The sequence below is a fragment of the Rhinichthys klamathensis genome, unplaced genomic scaffold (genome assembly GCF_029890125.1).
Source record: "Rhinichthys klamathensis goyatoka isolate OS25496 unplaced genomic scaffold, OSU_Roscu_1.1 h1tg000366l_1, whole genome shotgun sequence".
In the NCBI taxonomy this organism is placed as follows: Eukaryota; Metazoa; Chordata; class Actinopteri; order Cypriniformes; family Leuciscidae; genus Rhinichthys; species Rhinichthys klamathensis.
In genome coordinates, this window is record NW_026606875.1 from 337,295 (window position 1) to 362,567 (window position 25,273).

A 25,273-nucleotide genomic window follows, 5' to 3' on the forward strand; every position below is an offset into this window, starting at 1 on the left:
GGCTACCGTCGGCTGTTTGACTACCAACACTCTTCACTCTTCTTTTGTGTTCAGCAGAAGAAAGAAACTCATACAGGTTTGGAACACCTTGAGAGTGAGTAAATTATGACAGAATTTTCATTTTTGGGTGAACTATCCCTTTGAAACTAATAATAATAATAACAATTGATTGTCAACGAGATTACATCACAGCATCGATCGACAGTGCAAGAGATCAACAATACCATATTTTGTAAACAGGGCACAGCGATAAATAATAAACAAGAAAAAAAAATGTATATGAGAGGAAAAGAATCATTAGTTAGCAGGAACAATTTGTGTAATGGTGTGTGCTGCAACGATGCAAAGTCCAGTTCACAGTTATTGCATTGGTGGAAAATGACAAAAAAACAAAAACAAATTGGTGGTAAAACCAACAACAAATGAGAAATCAGCTACATTGATAACAGAAACTGGAACATCTCATTGGAAACCAGTCACATCAACAAAGAAGTGAAGGGTAAATAACCCAGAAGACAGCAAGGAGACAACATTTAAAAATAATAAAATAAGCTAAAACAGTGTTACAAAATGTAAAAGCTTATGGCTGCATTTCATGAACAGCACTCATGCACTTTCATACTGACTTCTCCTTTTGGCTGTTATACCTCTGTTTCTCACAAAATCCCTAATGTTTTGTACTGACCGGTTTTGTAGCACATGCTCTTCAGCAGATTTGCATTGAAGACACTCAGATTTTGTCGCCAAATGACCTTTGGCTATGTGGATTTTAAAATGCCGCATCACAGCAGCAACTTCTGCTTTTGACCATATTCTTTTCTTCCCCCGATGTTCAACACTTTCAGTCACTAAAAACAAGAAAGATAAAAACAAGAAAACATTGCAATGTGAAATGTTTAATTTTAAAAAATCAGTTACAAGCTACAAACATTTACAATTTAGTTCACAAAATATTACAAAATGCATGTAATTTTGATAATACATGCATTTCTATGACATTTTATGAACAAAAATAGACTAGAATCAACATGAATTGTTTTTGCCTCAACAGAGCCAAGTCTGAAAGTTTAAAGATTGTTAATTGACATGATGCCATAGACAGTAAAAGAAATGGACACAGTGGATTCAACAGAGAAAAGTGAAGCCCATTAGAAGTACTCCTTTCCTGATCGCTGAGTGTACTGCACAGACTCAAACTGAGCTTGATGATGTAGATGTGACGTGAGCAACTTTTCGGTCTTTTAGTAGCTGTGCCAAGAGAAATCTGAATCATTCCCCTCCGAAACTTGCAGAGATGCAGAGCGTTAGTAGGAGGTGTCCATGAGCTAGCAGCAACTTTCGTGATTCGAACCGAATCATGGGTTTGGCGTAACAGCCAAAATGCCTCCACGTTGTGCATTAAAATGGTTAAATCCACAGCTAGCCGTGGATTATCCCTTGCTTATTTTAATTTATTGAAATATGCTGTTGCTTGTGGTTTGATTATTTTTTCTTATTTTCTTTGTTTTTACTTGACAGTAGTCCTTTTTCCCCCTGAACATATCAAACCATGCCGAAACCATGCCCCTAAAACTGACAAAGCCAAACCGTGAGTAATTTTAACTGTTACACCCCAATTTTACGGTAGCCCAGTAAGAAATCATAAAAAAATGAAACAAGTCACAACACATGCAAGTTACTTTACTTCCTAAATGAATACGGACCCAAGTCAAAGTTGCTTTCACATTCTATAGTACTACACAACTATAGTGATCATACTGCCAGCTCCTACAGGCAGTCTTGGGTACAGTACCTTGGCATACACTCACCTAAAGGATTATTAGGAACACCATACTAATACTGTGTTTGACCCCCTTTCGCCTTAATTCTACGTGGCATTGATTCAACAAGGTGCTGAAAGCATTCTTTAGAAATGTTGGCCCATATTGATAGGATAGCATCTTGCAGTTGATGGAGATTTGTGGGATGCACATCCAGGGCACGAAGCTCCCGTTCCGCCACATCCCAAAGATGCTCTATTGGGTTGAGATCTGGTGACTGTGGGGGCCATTTTAGTAAAGTGAACTCATTGTCATGTTCAAGAAACCAATTTGAAATGATTCGAGCTTTGTGACATGGTGCATTATCCTGCTGGAAGTAGCCATCAGAGGATGGGTACATGGTGGCCATAAAGGGATGGACATGGTCAGAAACAATGCTCAGGTAGGCCGTGGCATTTAAACGATGCCCAATTGGCACTAAGGGGCCTAAAGTGTGCCAAGAAAACATTCCCCACACCATTACACCACCACCACCACCCTGCACAGTGGTAACAAGGCATGATGGATCCATGTTCTCATTCTGTTTACGCCAAATTCTGACACTACCATCTGAATGTCTCTACAGAAATCGAGACTCATCAGACCAGGCAACATTTTTCCAGTCTTCAACTGTCCAACTTTGGTGAGCTCTTGCTAATTGTAGCCACTTTTTCCTATTTGTAGTGGAGATGAGTGGTACCCGGTGGGGTCTTCTGCTGTTGTAGCCCATCCACCTCAAGGTTGTGTGTGTTGTGGCTTCACAAATGCTTTGCTGCATACCTCGGTTGTAACGAGTGGTTATTTCAGTCAAAGTTGCTCTTCTATCAGCTTGAATCAGTCGGCCCATTCTCCTCTGACCTCTAGCATCAACAAGGCATTTTCGCCCACAGGACTGCCGCATACTGGATGTTTTTCCCTTTTCATACCATTCTTTGTAAACCCTAGAAATGGTTGTGCGTGAAAATCCCAGTAACTGAGCAGATTGTGAAATACTCAGACCGGCCCGTCTGGCACCAACAACCATGCCACGCTCAAAATTGCTTAAATCACCTTTCTTTCCCATTCTGACATTCAGTTTGGAGTTCAGGAGATTGTCTTGACCAGGACCACACTCCTAAATGCATTGAAGCAACTGCCATGTGATTGGTTGATTAGATAATTGCATTGAGAAATTGAACAGGTGTTCCTAATAATCCTTTAGGTGAGTGTACTTCTCAGTCCAAACACCACTACCTTATAATGTATCATTTTTCTTTATACCATTAAAATAATTACCTCCATTCTGGCAGGCTTCTTGTATTGATGACATTTCATTTTGTCTGCCAAATGAACTGGTGCCATCAGGTTCATCATCTGCATCATCTTCAGTATCGGTCAACTGGATCTGATCTGAAATCATAACGTTAATTAAGTGTAATACTCTTGTATGGAAATGTTGAGATTGGTATTGGAATAACACCTATGCAATAGATATATAAAATACCTTCAATTTGAATCTCATCGAGTGACTTTCCCTGGATGTTTCCAAGACAACCTTTGTCCATTGCTAAAAGTAGCTTCGAGATTTTCGCAAGCTGAATTGTTGCCTCAGGCAGTCTGTAGTGATCACGGTGGACACGTATATCATGCCCGAGAAAGTCAGCCACCTGATCCAACTCGTTGTCTTTGAGGTTTAAAATTTGCGAAAGGGTTGCAACATGTTTCCTAAGCTGGGTTGAGCGTAGATATTCAGGTTTTTTGGCTCCACACTTTTCTGCATGAAGTCTCAAGCTGTCTTGACCTCTGTAATAACTTGAACATTTTGGTCTAGCAAAGAGAAAGATATTGGCATCCTGTACACCACATTCCATTCTTCTGCTGACTAATAGATTCAGCGATTTCACCATTTGTGGTGTAAGGAGGACAGCCACCTTTCGTCCACGTTTGCCCCGGATTTCTACCCGAGTGAAGTGCTCACAAAGTTTCTTTTCAAACTTAGTTAATCCCAAGGACACATCAACATGGAGTACGCTTTTGTCTCTAGCAATGAAGTTCTTCAAGTGCATTTTTGACACCTCCCCTGCACGCCTTCGATTAAAAACTATAGTCTGAACAAGAGTGGCTTTTGCAAGGTCAGCGTAACTTTGGGGAGATGCTTCTTTCTTCAGTTTGTCAAAGGCAGCATTTGCAGACTGTTCGAGGTGAGTATGAAGAAGTTGCACATCCTGGGTAAAAGGCAAGGTCGATGGTTTGTTGAATTTCTTCTCACTAAGTGTGTTCAGGGCAGAGTGTGATACAAGCTCACACCATTTTGTGGAGTACAGTGACTTGAAAGCTTCAGTTGATTTGATCAAGCCCTCATTTTCTGTCATCAAAGCCCTACAGTGAATTATGTCAGCTATTTTCTGTAGAGAATGCCCTATTTTTAGAGCAAGACTTGGTGCTGTGTAAGAGTTGTTTTCTTCATCAAAACCAGACACTTTTTTCACAGCTTTGACAACTTTGTGAAAATTTCCAGGCTTAACAGCATCTTCAATGGTGTATAACGAATCACCACGCAAAACCAACAACACACGTGCAAGTTCCCTTAACTTCTGACGAATATACTCATATTTTGTAGTATCAGATCCATGCTTGTTGTACAGAGATTGTGCCAGCTGCAAAATGCTGAAGTCATTACGAACAACTGTTGTTATATCATCCAGTCTCATTGGGTCAAGAAGCTTCCAAACCCCTTGAGAAATACTTTCAGAGAACACAGACTGAGCAGTTGAGGCCAAGCCCAAGACTTTGGGCTTTGCAAACCCACCGGAAGCCTGTTCTGGCATGAAGTGGCATCTGCGAGAGTGCCGCCACAATTCTTTGCGGGAAAACATTCCTTTACAATAGACACAGTGAATAAATTTAGACTGCTTAGAAGTTCTTTTTAATTTGATTTGCCCGGTTCCTGTTTTGAGAACAACTACATTGTGTTGAAAGTTACCACGATTACGTAATTTCTCCAGAAGTCGTCGTCTTTTTACTGAACGTTTTGGAAAACTGAGAGCCTCCATCACTTCTGCTTCTGTCTTGTGTGTCTCTAGATGTCTGGCAAGTTTAGACTGAGGCTTTTGACAAACGTAACAGTAGTTTATACCTTTAACACCTGCTTTGTCATCTGTTGTTTCATCTGGGTTTTTTTTTCTAGTATCAAATGTTTCAATATTCCCTGAGAGGGGACCCTGGGACAGAGTAGAGACCTCCAGAGACCTTGCATCCGAATCAGATTCGGAACTATCAGAGTTGCTGTCTGGTAAATAATCCTTATCTTCATGCATGTCCTCATCTGATTCACTATCATCCTCTGAGCTGAAATCATGTTTATCCTAAAAATAGAATACATGTTAAACTAACAGTATTTTTTTTTAAATAACAAATGTAATGGTACCTACAAAAGTAAATCTGACATACCTCAGGAAATGCTTGCTTGAGACAACCCTTGTGCCACACACCAGAACAAACTGAAAGACAACAGTCAGTTAATATAAATTAATATATCTACACTAAAACACATTTAGCTATTTTTCAGTATTAGAATCATAAAAATGCATTTTTAAAATAAATCATTATTCACTAAATAATCTTCATTAAACAATTTCATTCATTTTAAAAAGTGAGACAAAATTAATTTAAAGGGAATGCACGTAAAGTTCCTGATTAATATTGAGCATGATTGGTATTCAAAATTCTAAGCAAAAGCTCCAGTCTCCTAGCCTGACTACGTCAGACTTCGTACTTCCGCTCAATTTCAGTTCGCTTCTGTACTCAGTCTGAGATAGCGACCTATCTCTCAGTTTTCCTCCCGACTGAATACAGTCGGCCAATCAACGAACAGAGGGCGGGCTGAGAGCCGTGATGTAGACGCTAAGCGCCGAGTTTAAGATAGGTTAGTGAAATTGAAAACGACCGTGGATATGGAGACACGGGATGCAATTCGCTCTGTTGTGGAGAATATTCCTGGCAGGGGCGTAGGAATGAGTTTAACATTGGGGGGGGACACATAACGGAAACCTGACAGATCCGTTAATGTTTTGAACAGAAATGTGTCATAAATTTACTACACTGCAAAACATTCACCAACATACTTTATTCTACTAAAAAGATACATTTGTAAAGATAAAGGAAAACACATTTTGAATGGCAGTAATTAGGCTAACTGATAAATATCAAATCAATTCTTTAATTGCAGGCCTAATCAGGGGTTAAATTGGGATTTAAAAAAATAAATAAACCATTAAATGGCACTTTCTGGAGACTTTTGTGCAAAGAAATATATATATATAAAAAAGGTAGGTCTAGCAAGTCTTATATTTCTGTAACTCACACAGATCAAATACAAATATGCTGACTGAATAGATTGCTAGTTTATTTTGAGTAGCCAGCTAGCAGTTCTATTGGCAGTTTGCAGTTTGCTGATAATCCGGTGTCTGAAGTAAAATGCTCAAAACATCTCCTGAGAAAAATCACATGGTCAAACTAGTCTTGGTTATTTAATTTTGATTTAGTCTTATTTTCCTTACCTTGTCATTCAAGGCCAGGGCACTTTTTGTACATTTCTGGAACTTTTGCGCGCTTCCACATCCCGCGCAACTACGGATCTCCCAGATCTATGATCTATATTCATTATATATTGCTGTGTACATTTATCCGTGTCACCTAGATGCGCGTGCGCGAGGGAAGCGCGATCATGGTCGACTGACAACGAGATGAAGCAGCTGAACAAGAATACGGCTTTCTGAACAATATTCTGAACAAGAATATTGTTCTCATCTCAGCTCAGCCGAGACAAAATAGACACCATTTCAAATAGCTTTCATTTATTGTCAGAAATATGTTTTCAAAGCATCACTTTCATCAAATTTTATGTGACATAATTTCCAGTAGGCAACTGACTGCAAACAGGCACATGACAAGCATGCGAGTTAAAGATTTCAAATCAAATATTTTTCTCCGCGGTATAATTTTTGGGTGGGACAAATGCGACTGTCTCCAATTTTGGGGGGGGGACACGTCCCCCCCGGTTCCTATGCCCATGATTCCTGGCATTTGCAAACTGAAGCCCGAACAAGAAGAGTGTTTGTTAAACATTTTGAATGGAGGTGATGTTGTGGCCCTGTCGAGCTCGAACTGGCACCCTTTTGACAGTTCAGTGTCTCCTTTCTTTTCCAGTTCTTAAATATTTCCATGTCATGCTGTAATCTTGCAATTAAGTTGCAGCATTTCCGACAGACTCAAGATGAACAAAGAGCTGTGTTTAACAGAACTAATCCTAACTTTGACAGTTGGCTGCAAATATTTTCTTATTTCTCTCTACTGTTAAATATTAGAGGCACTAATTGTACCGTGGATGCATAGATTTACTTTACAAAGTCTGAAAAAGTCGTTCACAGCCATGTTCACTCCGGTGTTTCGCTCGGTGGTTTCGTTTTCGCATTATATATGTGTTTACAGCAGAGCATGTGAGCGGAGCGGTAATACTTCCTCCTGAGCGGAGAGCGCCTTTCTGAAGATTCTGCTCCGCTCGCTCCGTCCGCTCAGCGCCGCTCGCTCAACCCAGAATGCCCTATTGTGATTTGCTAGTTCGAGAATCGGTGAATTAGCTAAAGCAATAATGGGTTGGTTATGGAGTTCAAACATTGTTTTAAGGAAGTTGCGAGCCTTATGCATAAATGCCCAGTAAAAATCACAGTTAAGAACGAGCAGGGAGAAGAAATTGAAAGGGAGTGTGGAGAGACTGTGAGAGTTAGCAAAGATTCATATTGGAATCTAAAGCGTCACATTGCCAGAAAGCACGAGGATGTGCTACGCAAACATGGTAGTGCAGCAAAAGGTGAGCTATAGCCTATACCATTCGAAAATAAATTAATAGATAAATGGGTAAGGTAGGCTGTTGTACTGAGCCCCTCTCATGACATGAAGACAAAAATATATTGTAATATACAAATTACCCATGTCCCATGAATTAAGAATTCGTTCTTTCATTTAGGGTGGCCACGAATTAAATTCGTTTCCACAAATTCTTAAATCGTTCCCTGGTTTAGTAAATCGTGGCCATGTTGAACTAATTCGTAGGCTACTCTCGTTTTATTAAAACAAGGAAACAAATTATTACAACGTGGTCACGATTTACTAAACCATGGATCGAAATATTATATTGTTAATTTTGTATGATTTAAATAAAATGAGGAAATTAATTATTAAAACATGCTGACGTCAGGTTGGAACGAATTGTTAATTTGTTATGCAATCATCATATCAGTGCAACTAAAAATAACCTATAGCCAACACACAATATGAATTAGCCTACATAATTGTAGTTGATGTAGCCTATTTTTAAGTTGAAATTAGACAGCAGTTATTGAACCTAGGGCTGCACGATTAATCTAATTTTAATCACGATAACGATTTTGGCTTCCCACGATCAAATTCGCGTGATCGAGCGATATTTAAAATGCGTCAATCCGTTCTCAGAACGCTCCGTATCAAAGTTTTTTTTTTTTTTTTTTTGCAAAGCCAATCTAGCGCTCCCTAAACCACTGTCTGATCACGTGCCTCCATGAGCCACAGTGCACGAGAGAGACGTGTGTCTGCGCGCGAGTGACAGAGCACGAGAGACCGTTGCTGTGTCTGAAATCTCCCACTACTCACTATATAGTGGACTATATAGTGAGCTCACCATTTTGTAGTGCTGTCTGAATGTAAAGTGATGATTATTATACCCTATATAGTCCACTCAATGTATCCCAGAATGCATTTTGAAAAGTAGTGTACAACTGATGGTCACTAACCCAAGCCCTACATACCATCATGCATTGCACCAGCTGACAGATGATAGCACGTTTAAATAGTGCGACAGTAATGACGTAATAAACGGCGCCGAGAGACGATCGAGTAGTGTCCGAAAGTGGTGTTTCTACTATGCTTGGTGAGCTCACTATATAGTGCTCTACTCCCTACCCCCTACATAGGGGTTAGGGAGTAGTGGTTTGAGTGGAGATTTCGGACACAGCCCGTGTGTCCAAGAGCGCACTCGACAGTGTGCGAGCGTGCGACAGCGCGCGAGAGATACCGAGTGTGTCTGCGCGCGGGAGAGACCGAGTATCTGCGTGCGGGAGAGACCGAGTGTGAGCATTAGTAAATTGGTACTACATAGTAATATATAATTACTATATAAGAGGCATGGAAGTTCGATTAATGGACTCCAATAATCAGTACTACAAACGTCTTGTTTTGAACTATAGTTTAATACATAGAAATAATTCGAGCACATAAACTTTCATGTGGAAGATTAAATAAGATTCAATTCATGCAGTATGATTTCACAACCAATCACTGACACTGTACCACAACCAGGTTTTCAGATTCTTAAGCGTCAAACAACAATGACTCTGAATTTTATCCATTAATTGAACTTCCATAGTTCTGCCTTGAAATGTTCTCATTTGGTTACATTCTGTTATGGAATATTTGTTTTTTTATTGATTGTATATTTTGAGTTTTATTCACACCCATTATGCAGGTACAATGCAAGTTTATATTTTGCTTCCTAAAATATATTTACACAATGTAAAATAGTGCCTTGTTGAAGTTTTGCTACATTTTCTTTATTGTTTTATTTATTTTTATTTATTCTTTAAGGAGATGCACTGAATTTTGGTGAATAAGAGGACCTGTTTTATTTTGATGCACATACTTGTACATTAGCAGGAATGTAGCACAATATGGATGTGAAAGCAGTTATAATTAGCCTATGTGACAATAACATTTGTTTTGGTTAAAATCAACAAATAATCGTGATAATTAATCGTGATCTCAATATTGTTAAAAATAATCGTGATTATCATTTTGGCCATAATCGTGCAGCCCTAATTGAACCACTTGTTAAATTTAAATAAAACAAAAAAAACTGACCCGAATAATTAGGTAGGCCTATAATTTAGATGTAGGCAACAGAAAATGTACTGAATGCTATTATAATGTACACAAATTAGTTTTTACAGAAAAAACTGCTACCAATCAAAGGGAGATAAAGAATTTTTTTCCTCTCCTGCGTCCCCAGACTCCCCAGTTCTCTGTGTCTAATGCACGGAAGAAAGAATTAGATGACGCATTTTTTAAGATAGTTTACGTGGATTATGAACCTCTCACAAAAGGTGAACGTGAGGGTATGCGCCATTTTGTCAGCGTTGCCCAGCCCGGCTATACCACACCGTGCTACAGTACAGTACGTGACACTCTGATGCCAAATGCTCTTAGCGAGATGGAAGGCAGACTTAGAGAGCTGTTGCAGTTAGGAGATGGCTTTGTGCTTACTTTAGACATTTGGACAAACAGAAGAGGACACAGCTTTCTGGGTGTTGTGGCAAGTTTCATTGATGAAATGTTTAACAGTCACACTGTGCTGCTGTCCTGTGAACATCTTAAAGGACACCACACCGCTGAGAATATTTTTCATAAATATGAAAGTATTTTGCAACACTGGAATTTACAACGGCGAGTTGTCAGGGTGGTGACTGACAGCGCAAGTAACATGGTAAAGGCTTTCGACCTCCCAGGGTTTGATGAAAGCTCAACTGAAGAGGAGGGTGAGGAAGAGGTCCTTGAGGAAGATGGCAGTGGCACAGAGGAAGGTCCACTTTCACCATTCCAGACAGATTTTGCGCAGATCATAGAAAACATGAGCGCCACATACATCACTGAATCTAATCTGCATATGCGATGCCCCATCCATTTACTGCAACTCGCCATAAAGGATGCAATAAACGGTCATGCTGATGTAGACAAAATGATCACACGAACGGCAAAACTTGTAAAGAGTATTAGAAAAAGCACCTTAAACACTGAGGAGGCTGATAAACTTAAAATTCCCGAGCACAGTAAGCTGACCATGAATGACGTACTTCATCTCCAAGCCCTGACTGAGGTGCTATTGCCTCTGGCAGAGCTTACAACTGCTATGCAAAAAGAGCTCGGAAACCTTGGCATGATTCTTCCAGCTGTAATGGAAATCAAACAGCTTTTGTCCAGTGTCCCTGACAACCGCTCCGTCAACATTCGTGCATTTGTGGAGACACTGTCAGATAATGTCTCTACTCGTTTTAACAGATTTTACTCTGACAAGCACCTTGTGTTGGCGGCTGTATTGGATCCACGTTTTAAAACTGAATGGATCATTAGAGATGGTACAGTGAGCAATCAACTCGTAGAGATTCGTGAAATGTTGGTAAAAGAGGCAGAATGCAGTGGTGTGGAGACTGCGGTGGACAGTGACTGAGGCTAGAAGCGCTCCCAAGAAGGCCCTCATTTTCGGCTCATATGAGAGCAACTCGAGTGTAGCTGACAGTGCCAGAGGTGAGATGGAGGAGTACCTGGGCTCAATGAGAAAAGGTCCACATGAAGATGTCCTAGGATTTTGGAAAACCAATGCTGGATCAATCCAGTGGTTCTTCCAGTGCTGAGCGCGTGTTTTCCGCCGCTGGATTACTGTCCCGGGCACACCGCATGAGCCTGAAACCTAATACTTTGTCCAAGCTAATGTTTCTAAAAGTAAATTCTAAAGTGATGTAAAGATTGAGACGTTTTTAAATAGACCGCAATTACCCGCAGTTTTGGTCTATTTAAACTTTAGAACGCGCGTTTCTTTTACTAATGCCAGTAAATCATCCAGGTGTGCTTTGATAAGATGTTGTTAAGTGCATTTCACCTGTGTGTGCTTTTATGAGCATGATAGTCCAGATGTGTTTTGTGAAGTTCTACATGCATTTCATCTTGTTTGTGTGTGTGTGTGTGTGTGTGTGTGTGTGTGTGTGTGTGCGTGCGTGCGCGTTTTAATATGCCTGTTTTGCAACTGCAGTTATGTTCACGGAAATAAAATAACGAAAATCAAATATACCTTTTCAGTTATTGCATTTAATAGGCAAGTTTGCCAAAGGGCTAGACATGTTTTTTAATTAAGTTAATTTAATGCATTTAAATGAATAAAAAGAACAGACTTTTATTCAGAATCACCAGTAAATAACTTCTATTTACAATCCTAGCTACTGTAATTTATACATTTATTTCAGATATTCATTACAAAGTACAAACAGAAGGCAAGTAACCTACAGAAACATTTATGTCTGAGCGGGATTTGTTTTACCGGTGAGTGTGAGCGATTCATCAGTGGAGCGTTCGCTTGGGACGCGAGCGACTGAGTGGAGCATACGCGCATAGAGCGGAATATTGAGCTGAGCGTTACACCGCTCTGCTTCGCTCACATGCTCTGGTTTACAGAGGAAGTTAGATGCGGCTGAGCTGGCGCGTCATAACCAAACGATATGTGATTGGCTTATGGGTAACCAATGATTTTATACTTTTTATTCATTGCGTTATGGAGTCTGTGATGTCTTTATATCTCATCGTTTTTATAGGTTTTAGTTTATATATTTTATAATGTAATAATTACACAGCTAATCTCCGAATTAATGTAGAGACAAAGTTGTATAGTTTACTGTACATTTTTAAATACTTGGTTCATTGGCATCTTTTTATGAATAAAGGTCAGTTTCACTGATACTAATACAGCTATTGATGTCTGGATAAAAAATTATAGATGCAAAGGGTTAACTCCATATTAAACCCTACGGATCAGGAATGGGATGTAATTTAAGTTTATGTACATGTATAGGCAAACGTCCCAAAACGTTTGGCAATATAGTGTATGCAAGTATGCATGTATTTACTCACCTTTACATTTGAAACCAATCCACTTAAGAGCAGACATCCCAGATCCCAGGCATACTGTGCATTTGTCCAGGCATGACACAGTTGCATGGACCAAGTCATGTTTGTGACACTATTTAGTAGGAAGGAAGAGGAGTGGGATAGACCGTAATTTAGCTTCTACTTTTTTTTTAAACAAAAGTATATACAAATAATTTATATACTTATTTACTATTATTTATTTTCTATTTTGCAGATTTAAAATTAACACACTTGAATTTTCACAAACCAAAAGCATAGTGCTTGCCAAACTGTGGGGCACAGAGGTATTGACAGCAATTGTAGCTGCTCCTGTGTTGACAGTTCTCTTACAAAACTACACAATACCTGTTCTGCACTTGCTTCTGCCAAACAGGGAGTTTTGTCTGCAACATCTGTATTCATCTGTAAAGGAGAGAATGAAAATAAATACCGTTGTAGACATTTGCTGGAGATAAAGAAGCTGCTACTGTGTCGTCAGTTTAACAATCTCATGCCTATTGTTTCCTACATAACTAACACTACAGTGTCCTAGTAAACCGTTCTGTCCTCACAATGCAGTGTGTTTTCAGTTTAACACAATCTCATGCCTATTGTTTCCTACATAACTAACACTACAGTGTCCTAGTAAACCGTTCCGTCCTCACAATGCAGTGTGTTTTCAGTTTAACACAATCTCATGCCTATTGTTTCCTACATAACTAACACACTACAGTGTCCTAGTAAACCGTTCTGTCCTCACAATGCAGTGTTTTCAGTTTAACACAATCTCATGCCTATTGTTTCCTACATAACTAACACTACAGTGTCCTAGTAAACCGTTCTGTCCTCACAATGCAGTGTTTTCAGTTTAACACAATCTCATGCCTATTGTTTCCTACATAACTAACACTACAGTGTCCTAGTAAACCGTTCTGTCCTCACAATGCAGTGTTTTCAGTTTAACACAATCTCATGCCTATTGTTTCCTACATAACTAACACTACAGTGTCCTAGTAAACCGTTCTGTCCTCACAATGCAGTGTGTTTTCAGTTTAACACAATCTCATGCCTATTGTTTCCTACATAACTAACACTACAGTGTCCTAGTAAACCGTTCCGTCCTCACAATGCAGTGTGTTTTCAGTTTAACACAATCTCATGCCTATTGTTTCCTACATAACTAACACTACAGTGTCCTAGTAAACCGTTCTGTCCTCACAATGCAGTGTTTTCAGTTTAACACAATCTCATGCCTATTGTTTCCTACATAACTAACACTACAGTGTCCTAGTAAACCGTTCTGTCCTCACAATGCAGTGTGTTTTCAGTTTAACACAATCTCATGCCTATTGTTTCCTACATAACTAACACTACAGTGTCCTAGTAAACCGTTCTGTCCTCACAATGCAGTGTTTTCAGTTTAACACAATCTCATGCCTATTGTTTCCTACATAACTAACACTACAGTGTCCTAGTAAACCGTTCTGTCCTCACAATGCAGTGTTTTCAGTTTAACACAATCTCATGCCTATTGTTTCCTACATAACTAACACTACAGTGTCCTAGTAAACCGTTCTGTCCTCACAATGCAGTGTTTTCAGTTTAACACAATCTCATGCCTATTGTTTCCTACATAACTAACACTACAGTGTCCTAGTAAACCGTTCTGTCCTCACAATGCAGTGTTTTCAGTTTAACACAATCTCATGCCTATTGTTTCCTACATAACTAACACTACAGTGTCCTAGTAAACCGTTCTGTCCTCACAATGCAGTGTGTTTTCAGTTTAACACAATCTCATGCCTATTGTTTCCTACATAACTAACACACTACAGTGTCCTAGTAAACCGTTCTGTCCTCACAATGCAGTGTTTTCAGTTTAACACAATCTCATGCCTATTGTTTCCTACATAACTAACACTACAGTGTCCTAGTAAACCGTTCTGTCCTCACAATGCAGTGTTTTCAGTTTAACACAATCTCATGCCTATTGTTTCCTACATAACTAACACTACAGTGTCCTAGTAAACCGTTCTGTCCTCACAATGCAGTGTGTTTTCAGTTTAACACAATCTCATGCCTATTGTTTCCTACATAACTAACACTACAGTGTCCTAGTAAACCGTTCTGTCCTCACAATGTAGTGTGTTTTCAGTTTAACACAATCTCATGCCTATTGTTTCCTACATAACTAACACTACAGTGTCCTAGTAAACCGTTCCGTCCTCACAATGCAGTGTGTTTTCAGTTTAACACAATCTCATGCCTATTGTTTCCTACATAACTAACACACTACAGTGTCCTAGTAAACCGTACCGTCCTCACAATGCAGTGTGTTTTCAGTTTAACACAATCTCATGCCTATTGTTTCCTACATAACTAACACACTACAGTGTCCTAGTAAACCGTTCCGTCCTCACAATGCAGTGTGTTTTCAGGTTCACACAGTGCTTGGCTCTACATCAAGTCTCTATATCAACTTTCCACTTTGTAGATGTATAATAAGCACACTTGACTATAATGAACATACATTAATCAAAAAAATACACCTAGAATAAATGTTAATGTCTCTTACAAAACTACACAATACCTGTTCTGCACTTGCTTCTGCCAAACAGGGAGTTTTGTCTGCAACATCTGTATTCATCTGTAAAGGAGAGAATGAAAATAAATACCGTTGTAGACATTTGCTGGAGATAAAGAAGCTGCTACTGTGTCGTCAGTTTAACAATCTCATGCCTATTGTTTCCTACATAACTAACACTACAGTGTCCTAGTAAACCGTTCTGTCCTCACAATGCAGTGTGTTTTCAGTTTAACACAATCTCATGCCTATTGTTTCCTACATAACTAACACTACAGTGTCCTAGTAAACCGTTCCGTCCTCACAATGCAGTGTGTTTTCAGTTTAACACAATCTCATGCCTATTGTTTCCTACATAACTAACACTACAGTGTCCTAGTAAACCGTTCTGTCCTCACAATGCAGTGTTTTCAGTTTAACACAATCTCATGCCTATTGTTTCCTACATAACTAACACTACAGTGTCCTAGTAAACCGTTCCGTCCTCACAATGTAGTGTGTTTTCAGTTTAACACAATCTCATGCCTATTGTTTCCTACATAACTAACACTACAGTGTCCTAGTAAACCGTTCTGTCCTCACAATGCAGTGTGTTTTCAGTTTAACACAATCTCATGCCTATTGTTTCCTACATAACTAACACTACAGTGTCCTAGTAAACCGTTCCTTCCTCACAATGCAGTGTGTTTTCAGTTTAACACAATCTCATGCCTATTGTTTCCTACATAACTAACACACTACAGTGTCCTAGTAAACCGTTCTGTCCTCACAATGCAGTGTTTTCAGTTTAACACAATCTCATGCCTATTGTTTCCTACATAACTAACACTACAGTGTCCTAGTAAACCGTTCTGTCCTCACAATGCAGTGTGTTTTCAGTTTAACACAATCTCATGCCTATTGTTTCCTACATAACTAACACTACAGTGTCCTAGTAAACCGTTCCTTCCTCACAATGCAGTGTTTTCAGTTTAACACAATCTCATGCCTATTGTTTCCTACATAACTAACACACTACAGTGTCCTAGTAAACCGTTCTGTCCTCACAATGCAGTGTTTTCAGTTTAACACAATCTCATGCCTATTGTTTCCTACATAACTAACACTACAGTGTCCTAGTAAACCGTTCCTTCCTCACAATGCAGTGTTTTCAGTTTAACACAATCTCATGCCTATTGTTTCCTACATAACTAACACTACAGTGTCCTAGTAAACCGTTCTGTCCTCACAATGCAGTGTTTTCAGTTTAACACAATCTCATGCCTATTGTTTCCTACATAACTAACACTACAGTGTCCTAGTAAACCTTTCCTTCCTCACAATGCAGTGTTTTCAGTTTAACACAATCTCATGCCTATTGTTTCCTACATAACTAACACTACAGTGTCCTAGTAAACCGTTCTGTCCTCACAATGCAGTGTGTTTTCAGTTTAACACAATCTCATGCCTATTGTTTCCTACATAACTAACACTACAGTGTCCTAGTAAACCGTTCTGTCCTCACAATGCAGTGTTTTCAGTTTAACACAATCTCATGCCTATTGTTTCCTACATAACTAACACTACAGTGTCCTAGTAAACCGTTCTGTCCTCACAATGCAGTGTTTTCAGTTTAACACAATCTCATGCCTATTGTTTCCTACATAACTAACACTACAGTGTCCTAGTAAACCGTTCTGTCCTCACAATGCAGTGTGTTTTCAGTTTAACACAATCTCATGCCTATTGTTTCCTACATAACTAACACTACAGTGTCCTAGTAAACCGTTCCGTCCTCACAATGCAGTGTGTTTTCAGTTTAACACAATCTCATGCCTATTGTTTCCTACATAACTAACACTACAGTGTCCTAGTAAACCGTTCCGTCCTCACAATGCAGTGTGTTTTCAGTTTAACACAATCTCATGCCTATTGTTTCCTACATAACTAACACTACAGTGTCCTAGTAAACCGTTCTGTCCTCACAATGCAGTGTGTTTTCAGTTTAACACAATCTCATGCCTATTGTTTCCTACATAACTAACACTACAGTGTCCTAGTAAACCGTTCTGTCCTCACAATGTAGTGTGTTTTCAGTTTAACACAATCTCATGCCTATTGTTTCCTACATAACTAACACTACAGTGTCCTAGTAAACCGTTCTGTCCTCACAATGCAGTGTTTTCAGTTTAACACAATCTCATGCCTATTGTTTCCTACATAACTAACACTACAGTGTCCTAGTAAACCGTTCTGTCCTCACAATGCAGTGTGTTTTCAGTTTAACACAATCTCATGCCTATTGTTTCCTACATAACTAACACTACAGTGTCCTAGTAAACCGTTCTGTCCTCACAATGCAGTGTTTTCAGTTTAACACAATCTCATGCCTATTGTTTCCTACATAACTAACACTACAGTGTCCTAGTAAACCGTTCCGTCCTCACAATGCAGTGTTTTCAGTTTAACACAATCTCATGCCTATTGTTTCCTACATAACTAACACTACAGTGTCCTAGTAAACCGTTCTGTCCTCACAATGCAGTGTGTTTTCAGTTTAACACAATCTCATGCCTATTGTTTCCTACATAACTAACACTACAGTGTCCTAGTAAACCGTTCCGTCCTCACAATGCAGTGTTTTCAGTTTAACACAATCTCATGCCTATTGTTTCCTACATAACTAACACACTACAGTGTCCTAGTAAACCGTTCCATCCTCACAATGTAGTGTGTTTTCAGTTTAACACAATCTCATGCCTATTGTTTCCTACATAACTAACACTACAGTGTCCTAGTAAACCGTTCCATCCTCACAATGTAGTGTGTTTTCAGTTTAACACAATCTCATGCCTATTGTTTCCTACATAACTAACACTACAGTGTCCTAGTAAACCGTTCTGTCCTCACAATGCAGTGTGTTTTCAGTTTAACACAATCTCATGCCTATTGTTTCCTACATAACTAACACTACAGTGTCCTAGTAAACCGTTCCATCCTCACAATGTAGTGTGTTTTCAGTTTAACACAATCTCATGCCTATTGTTTCCTACATAACTAACACTACAGTGTCCTAGTAAACCGTTCTGTCCTCACAATGCAGTGTTTTCAGTTTAACACAATCTCATGCCTATTGTTTCCTACATAACTAACACTACAGTGTCCTAGTAAACCGTTCTGTCCTCACAATGCAGTGTGTTTTCAGTTTAACACAATCTCATGCCTATTGTTTCCTACATAACTAACACTACAGTGTCCTAGTAAACCGTTCCATCCTCACAATGTAGTGTGTTTTCAGTTTAACACAATCTCATGCCTATTGTTTCCTACATAACTAACACTACAGTGTCCTAGTAAACCGTTCCGTCCTCACAATGCAGTGTTTTCAGTTTAACACAATCTCATGCCTATTGTTTCCTACATAACTAACACTACAGTGTCCTAGTAAACCGTTCCATCCTCACAATGTAGTGTGTTTTCAGTTTAACACAATCTCATGCCTATTGTTTCCTACATAACTAACACTACAGTGTCCTAGTAAACCGTTCTGTCCTCACAATGCAGTGTGTTTTCAGTTTAACACAATCTCATGCCTATTGTTTCCTACATAACTAACACTACAGTGTCCTAGTAAACCGTTCTGTCCTCACAATGCAGTGTGTTTTCAGTTTAACACAATCTCATGCCTATTGTTTCCTACATAACTAACACTACAGTGTCCTAGTAAACCGTTCCGTCCTCACAATGCAGTGTGTTTTCAGTTTAACACAATCTCATGCCTATTGTTTCCTACATAACTAACACTACAGTGTCCTAGTAAACCGTTCTGTCCTCACAATGCAGTGTGTTTTCAGTTTAACACAATCTCATGCCTATTGTTTCCTACATAACTAACACTACAGTGTCCTAGTAAACCGTTCCGTCCTCACAATGCAGTGTGTTTTCAGTTTAACACAATCTCATGCCTATTGTTTCCTACATAACTAACACTACAGTGTCCTAGTAAACCGTTCTGTCCTCACAATGCAGTGTGTTTTCAGTTTAACACAATCTCATGCCTATTGTTTCCTACATAACTAACACTACAGTGTCCTAGTAAACCGTTCTGTCCTCACAATGCAGTGTTTTCAGTTTAACACAATCTCATGCCTATTGTTTCCTACATAACTAACACTACAGTGTCCTAGTAAACCGTTCTGTCCTCACAATGCAGTGTGTTTTCAGTTTAACACAATCTCATGCCTATTGTTTCCTACATAACTAACACACTACAGTGTCCTAGTAAACCGTTCCGTCCTCACAATGCAGTGTTTTCAGTTTAACACAATCTCATGCCTATTGTTTCCTACATAACTAACACTACAGTGTCCTAGTAAACCGTTCTGTCCTCACAATGCAGTGTGTTTTCAGTTTAACACAATCTCATGCCTATTGTTTCCTACATAACTAACACTACAGTGTCCTAGTAAACCGTTCCGTCCTCACAATGCAGTGTGTTTTCAGTTTAACACAATCTCATGCCTATTGTTTCCTACATAACTAACACTACAGTGTCCTAGTAAACCGTTCTGTCCTCACAATGCAGTGTGTTTTCAGTTTAACACAATCTCATGCCTATTGTTTCCTACATAACTAACACTACAGTGTCCTAGTAAACCGTTCTGTCCTCACAATGCAGTGTTTTCAGTTTAACACAATCTCATGCCTATTGTTTCCTACATAACTAACACTACAGTGTCCTAGTAAACCGTTCTGTCCTCACAATGCAGTGTTTTCAGTTTAACACAATCTCATGCCTATTGTTTCCTACATAACTAACACTACAGTGTCCTAGTAAACCGTTCCGTCCTCACAATGCAGTGTGTTTTCAGTTTAACACAATCTCATGCCTATTGTTTCCTACATAACTAACACTACAGTGTCCTAGTAAACCGTTCCGTCCTCACAATGCAGTGTGTTTTCAGTTTAACACAATCTCATGCCTATTGTTTCCTACATAACTAACACTACAGTGTCCTAGTAAACCGTTCTGTCCTCACAATGTAGTGTGTTTTCAGTTTAACACAATCTCATGCCTATTGTTTCCTACATAACTAACACACTACAGTGTCCTAGTAAACCGTTCCGTCCTCACAATGCAGTGTTTTCAGTTTAACACAATCTCATGCCTATTGTTTCCTACATAACTAACACTACAGTGTCCTAGTAAACCGTTCCGTCCTCACAATGCAGTGTTTTCAGTTTAACACAATCTCATGCCTATTGTTTCCTACATAACTAACACTACAGTGTCCTAGTAAACCGTTCCTTCCTCACAATGCAGTGTGTTTTCAGTTTAACACAATCTCATGCCTATTGTTTCCTACATAACTAACACACTACAGTGTCCTAGTAAACCGTTCCTTCCTCACAATGCAGTGTGTTTTCAGTTTAACACAATCTCATGCCTATTGTTTCCTACATAACTAACACTACAGTGTCCTAGTAAACCGTTCTGTCCTCACAATGCAGTGTGTTTTCAGGTTCACACAATCTCATGCCTATTGTTTCCTACATAACTAACACTACAGTGTCCTAGTAAACCGTTCTGTCCTCACAATGCAGTGTGTTTTCAGTTTAACACAATCTCATGCCTATTGTTTCCTACATAACTAACACTACAGTGTCCTAGTAAACCGTTCCGTCCTCACAATGCAGTGTGTTTTCAGGTTCACACAGTGCTTGGCTCTACATCAAGTCTCTATATCAACTTTCCACTTTGTAGATGTATAATAAGCACACTTGACTATAATGAACATACATTAATCAAAAAAATACACCTAGAATAAATGTTAATGTCTCTTACAAAACTACACAATACCTGTTCTGCACTTGCTTCTGCCAAACAGGGAGTTTTGTCTGCAACATCTGTATTCATCTGTAAAGGAGAGAATGAAAATAAATACCGTTGTAGACATTTGCTGGAGATAAAGAAGCTGCAGGATAAAAACAATAACAAATGTAGATGTTGTAAGTCTGATTGTGGCAAAAAACTGAAACTACGTCTTGAACATCTTTGCCTACAATACAAAACTTTACTGTTTCTATTCTATTTTTTATATGGTCATAATGTAAAATGAACACCTGCATATAAAAATACTCACATAAGCACAAACACTACAGTTGAATAGTTTTGTAACCTCAATTTTGTACTGTTTACATTTATTGTTGAAGTTATTCATTTAAAACATGAATTAAATAAACCTTATTTTTATTTAACTGGGTTGAAGCAACCTTATTTAAAAAAATATGAACAATTCTTGTTTTAGGGATATAGCAAATAAGGAAAACTGAACAAGAACACTACAAGGTCCGCTAAAAATCAATATCAACAAATTTTCAGACCACTGAAGCAAAGTTTGATGTAAAGGAAATCTTTCTTCATGTAAATGTTATTCAGACATCCAAGCTGTGACAGTAATGTTACTCTGTAAAATAATTAATATAAAGACAAATGTGTACACAACAACAATCCTACATTGTCTAGATTCTTTGAAAATACTTCTAGAAAATGCTCTATTGCATATTGGGGGAGAACATTCTTTACCTGGGATCTCCACGGCCATTCTGATGGTCCGTAGTTGTAGGTGACTTCTTCCCCAGGAAAAATATCCAAAATAGCAAAAAGGCACAAGTGTGGGCTGTTATTGAATGTTACAACCTTCATTTTGCAGTTAGGTTTGTTACTGTCATTTACAAGCCTTCCCAGACTGCCATCCTCCTCCGATGCATCCATGCTGCATAAAAAAGGTCCATATCATTATAAATAAAATGACAAATAGTAGAACATGACAATGGTGTTTGAAAATTAACATGTACGAACTTCATCTACTGGATAAAGAAACAAAAAAATTAGAGATGCACCAATTACAATTTTCTAGGCCGATTCCGATTTCTCATTGAGTTTGACCTGCCGATACCGATTTTAGCCGATTCCCTTTTTGTTTTGTTTTTATAAAACAATATACTTTACACAAACCGAATAATAAAAAAAGGTCAAACACACTAGACATACAAATTCTGTTCATGTTTGAGCACTTTTTGTGTGAAATCATATTTATTTTGTCCATCAAAAGTGTGCTTTCACTTTAACTGAGCGTGAGAAGCGCAACACAAATAGACTCGGCGCCGAAACCCCACTTCAATGCTGCTCATGCGACACTCCTGCTTGACACTCACGCGCTGCTCCTGCTCCCGGTGTGAACATACTCATTGATTAACATGCATGCCGAAAATGTCAGACTGATAACGTGAAAATCGGCCAAATCCGGTCACCAACCGATCAATCGGTGCATCTCTAAAAAAATTTACTCTAAACATGTTGAACATTGGCCCTGTCCCAAATGGCACCCTAAACCCTTGCGGTCATCCTCAGAGTCCACACTTTCATGATGTAATTCCGCTTTGACTGTGGGGTAGAATTCTGCAGTGGAGCTCACAGCTTCAACAGAAGTGCAAATCGAGGACGCATAGCAGCCGCAAAGAGGGCACTCGCGAGCAAATGAAGAATGGGACACCCTACGGTCTTGTGGACTTAACGGACACGCGGCAGCCATTGTAAGCCCTCAAGATACATGTGAGCATGAAGTGTGCCATTTGGGACAGGGCCTATATTGCAAGTTTTTGCCATTATGTTATGCATATATTACAATGCATTATCAAAGTATTACTCAAGGATAAAAATTAATTACCAACACATTTGTCCTTTCCATGGAAAGTCAAAAAGAAACACTCCAGAGGATTCTTGTTCCTGTGTGAATAGGCCTTTATACTCAACCACAAAATCCCCTTTTAAAATGAATTGCTTGGTGAACACTCCTCGTCCTGAAAGATGAAAAAACATATTTAATATAAGAGCCTCATTGTCTTACCATATTAACACTTGCACTGTAACATGTTCTACAACTACCAACAAAATGAACACATTGTATATAGTGTGTACCTGAGCTGTTATATGTATATATATGTATATATATATAAATAGATAGATAGGATGAACAACCCAGTGATCTAATATACTGACACGTAACTGTTTGCATTCAATTAAGATAAAAACTATGGTGTTTATGGAAACCCTGTGTATTTGACACTTTAAGCGCATGTTAGATCAGTGTGTGAATAAAGTGTTTAACTGGCAAGGCTTTAAAACACATGCAAACAATAAGCTGGAGAACTGAGATAATTTGCACTTTAGCATAATATTATGATCTCTCTACAAATGCAGAATATTATAATAGTTCACAATCTTAAAGCGTGATATCGCACAGCCCTCCTTTGGCAGTTGATCATGTGACGCACTGAATGCTCTCATCACTCCAGTGTGACTGTACATGTCTTCAAATGTACTGTTGTACTGTACTCTGACATTACAAAACAGGACAGATACTTAGAGTATTTGGTGTACCTTTAAATCTGTTGATGTATCGCTGCTCAAGATTTGGCTTGTCAATTCTTGACTTAATGTGGTCTTCTGCATCTTGCATAGGCTTTAGCCTTTGTCGCCTCGAGCCACTCTCCATTTCTTGTATCTGCAGAGTTGAAGGTATAGTATTTTAAAAACAGAATGAAAAAACACTACATAAAAATATTTAATAATACATAAATCTAATAAGTTGCACATCCATACAGTCCCTATCCATCTTATTTTACAATACCAGTTCCTATTTTTTTTTAATAATTTGCAAGACTTCTGATTCACCAATACCATTACAAGTAAAACAATACTATTTTATGTATTGCTGTTTTTTATAGTAAGGCAGCCATATACAATTCAACTAATATATTTATTTTTATTAAACACGTTTAAATGTATACTTCCCAAAGATTTTTTTGGGTGAATATATGCATTACAATAATTATACTATGTCAATTTCATCAAAAGATGTCAAATTAACATTTTCAGAAACTTTGAATACTTTCCCTGCTGAGATATAACGTTATTCCTGTCGAAACTTCTCGAAACTACTTATTTTAAATGCATTTGAATCGTGAAAAGGGCCTGTAAATCTAGTAGCAGCTAACGTTAGTCACCACAAAGTCGTCGAATGTACCTCATCGGATTAACTATTGTATGTTTGTTATGCTTTTTTTTTACAAAAAGGTAATACATTTTATGATAAAATGTCGATCTTTGACTTTTTATTTGACGCCATAGATTTCATTCCACCCGTCAACGAACGAGTTCAGACAGACACTTTAATTTAATCCTGTCACAACGCACATTTAAGGCAAATTGAGGCATTATAAAAAGCAGATTTCCTCAATGATGTGAACATTCTTCTGAAACTCGTAGTTGTTCATAATTATTCTTAATTAACTTTTCATTAACAATAAATGCATTATTCAGTTTCCAGGGTGCCATGACGAGCCTCGTGCTCGACTGCGTGAATATTTTTAAAGACTGCCAACAGAACACTAAGATATGTTTAATTTAAATATAAACATAGATATGAGTAATTTATATTAATCAATATATAAAATGTAATAATATTTAATGTACTTACCAATTAGGCTGCTGTCACATAGCCGCAGTGAGCACGCTTCCACCTTCAGCCAGCATATAAATCTCTCTACTGCGCGTGCGCGTCATTAACCAATAAGAGAATCGCCCGCCGTTTCCACTCGGCCACGCCCATTAGTGTGTAAATGTGTGTAAAGCGGGAGCGTCTGATCCGGCCGATAGGCGGCAGTCACGAGATACACACCCACACACCAGAACACTGGTATACCCACTTAAAGGGACATCCAATAAAAAAGCAGGAGGTTGTTCTTCAGACTCAGACTGATGATTTGACGGTTTTGAATTACAAGGACATGTCCTTTGTCCTTATAATCCCAAATGTCCTTATAATGCTGGTATGTAAACTGGTGGAAAGACCTTGTAATCCACCAAAACCAACACACACACACACACACACACACACACACACACACACATCAAAAAAAAGTTTTTTCAAAATAACAACAGTTGTGTATGTAGAAATATTAAACAAGGTTATTCAATGCTATAAACATATTGTTCACTGTTACTTGTTTATTAATGTCAGCATATAAAACTTTGTCCTAAATTGATAGGCCTAACAAATAAACAGAAAGACGGGAGATGTTATGTCGACTGACAAATGTGGTCTCA

The 25,273-nt window shown here is 38.6% G+C and overlaps 2 protein-coding genes across 7 annotated transcripts in view; one reads left to right on the forward strand and one right to left on the reverse strand.

The window, feature by feature from the left end:
- st8sia7.2 (ST8 alpha-N-acetyl-neuraminide alpha-2,8-sialyltransferase 7.2) overlaps window positions 1-25,273 on the forward strand; it is an 84,767-nt gene that overhangs the window by 55,253 nt on the left and 4,241 nt on the right. The gene's annotated exons all lie outside the window — the stretch shown is intronic.
- On the reverse strand, window positions 614-23,688 carry LOC130069426 (N-lysine methyltransferase KMT5A-A-like). 2 transcript variants are annotated; one of them, XM_056233303.1, is made up of 5 exons: window positions 23,546-23,688; window positions 22,833-22,965; window positions 21,689-21,878; window positions 12,906-12,962; window positions 614-848 (listed from the first exon to the last, which is right to left on the reverse strand). In XM_056233303.1, exons 1-5 carry the CDS (start codon window positions 23,658-23,660, stop codon window positions 846-848), a joined length of 498 nt encoding a protein of 165 aa, XP_056089278.1. In that variant the 5' UTR covers window positions 23,661-23,688; the 3' UTR covers window positions 614-845. The 2 variants fall into 2 exon arrangements, with proteins under 2 accessions (XP_056089278.1, XP_056089277.1); XM_056233302.1 differs by lacking the exon at window positions 12,906-12,962 and adding an exon at window positions 20,963-21,019 and having other exon boundaries at window positions 23,546-23,687.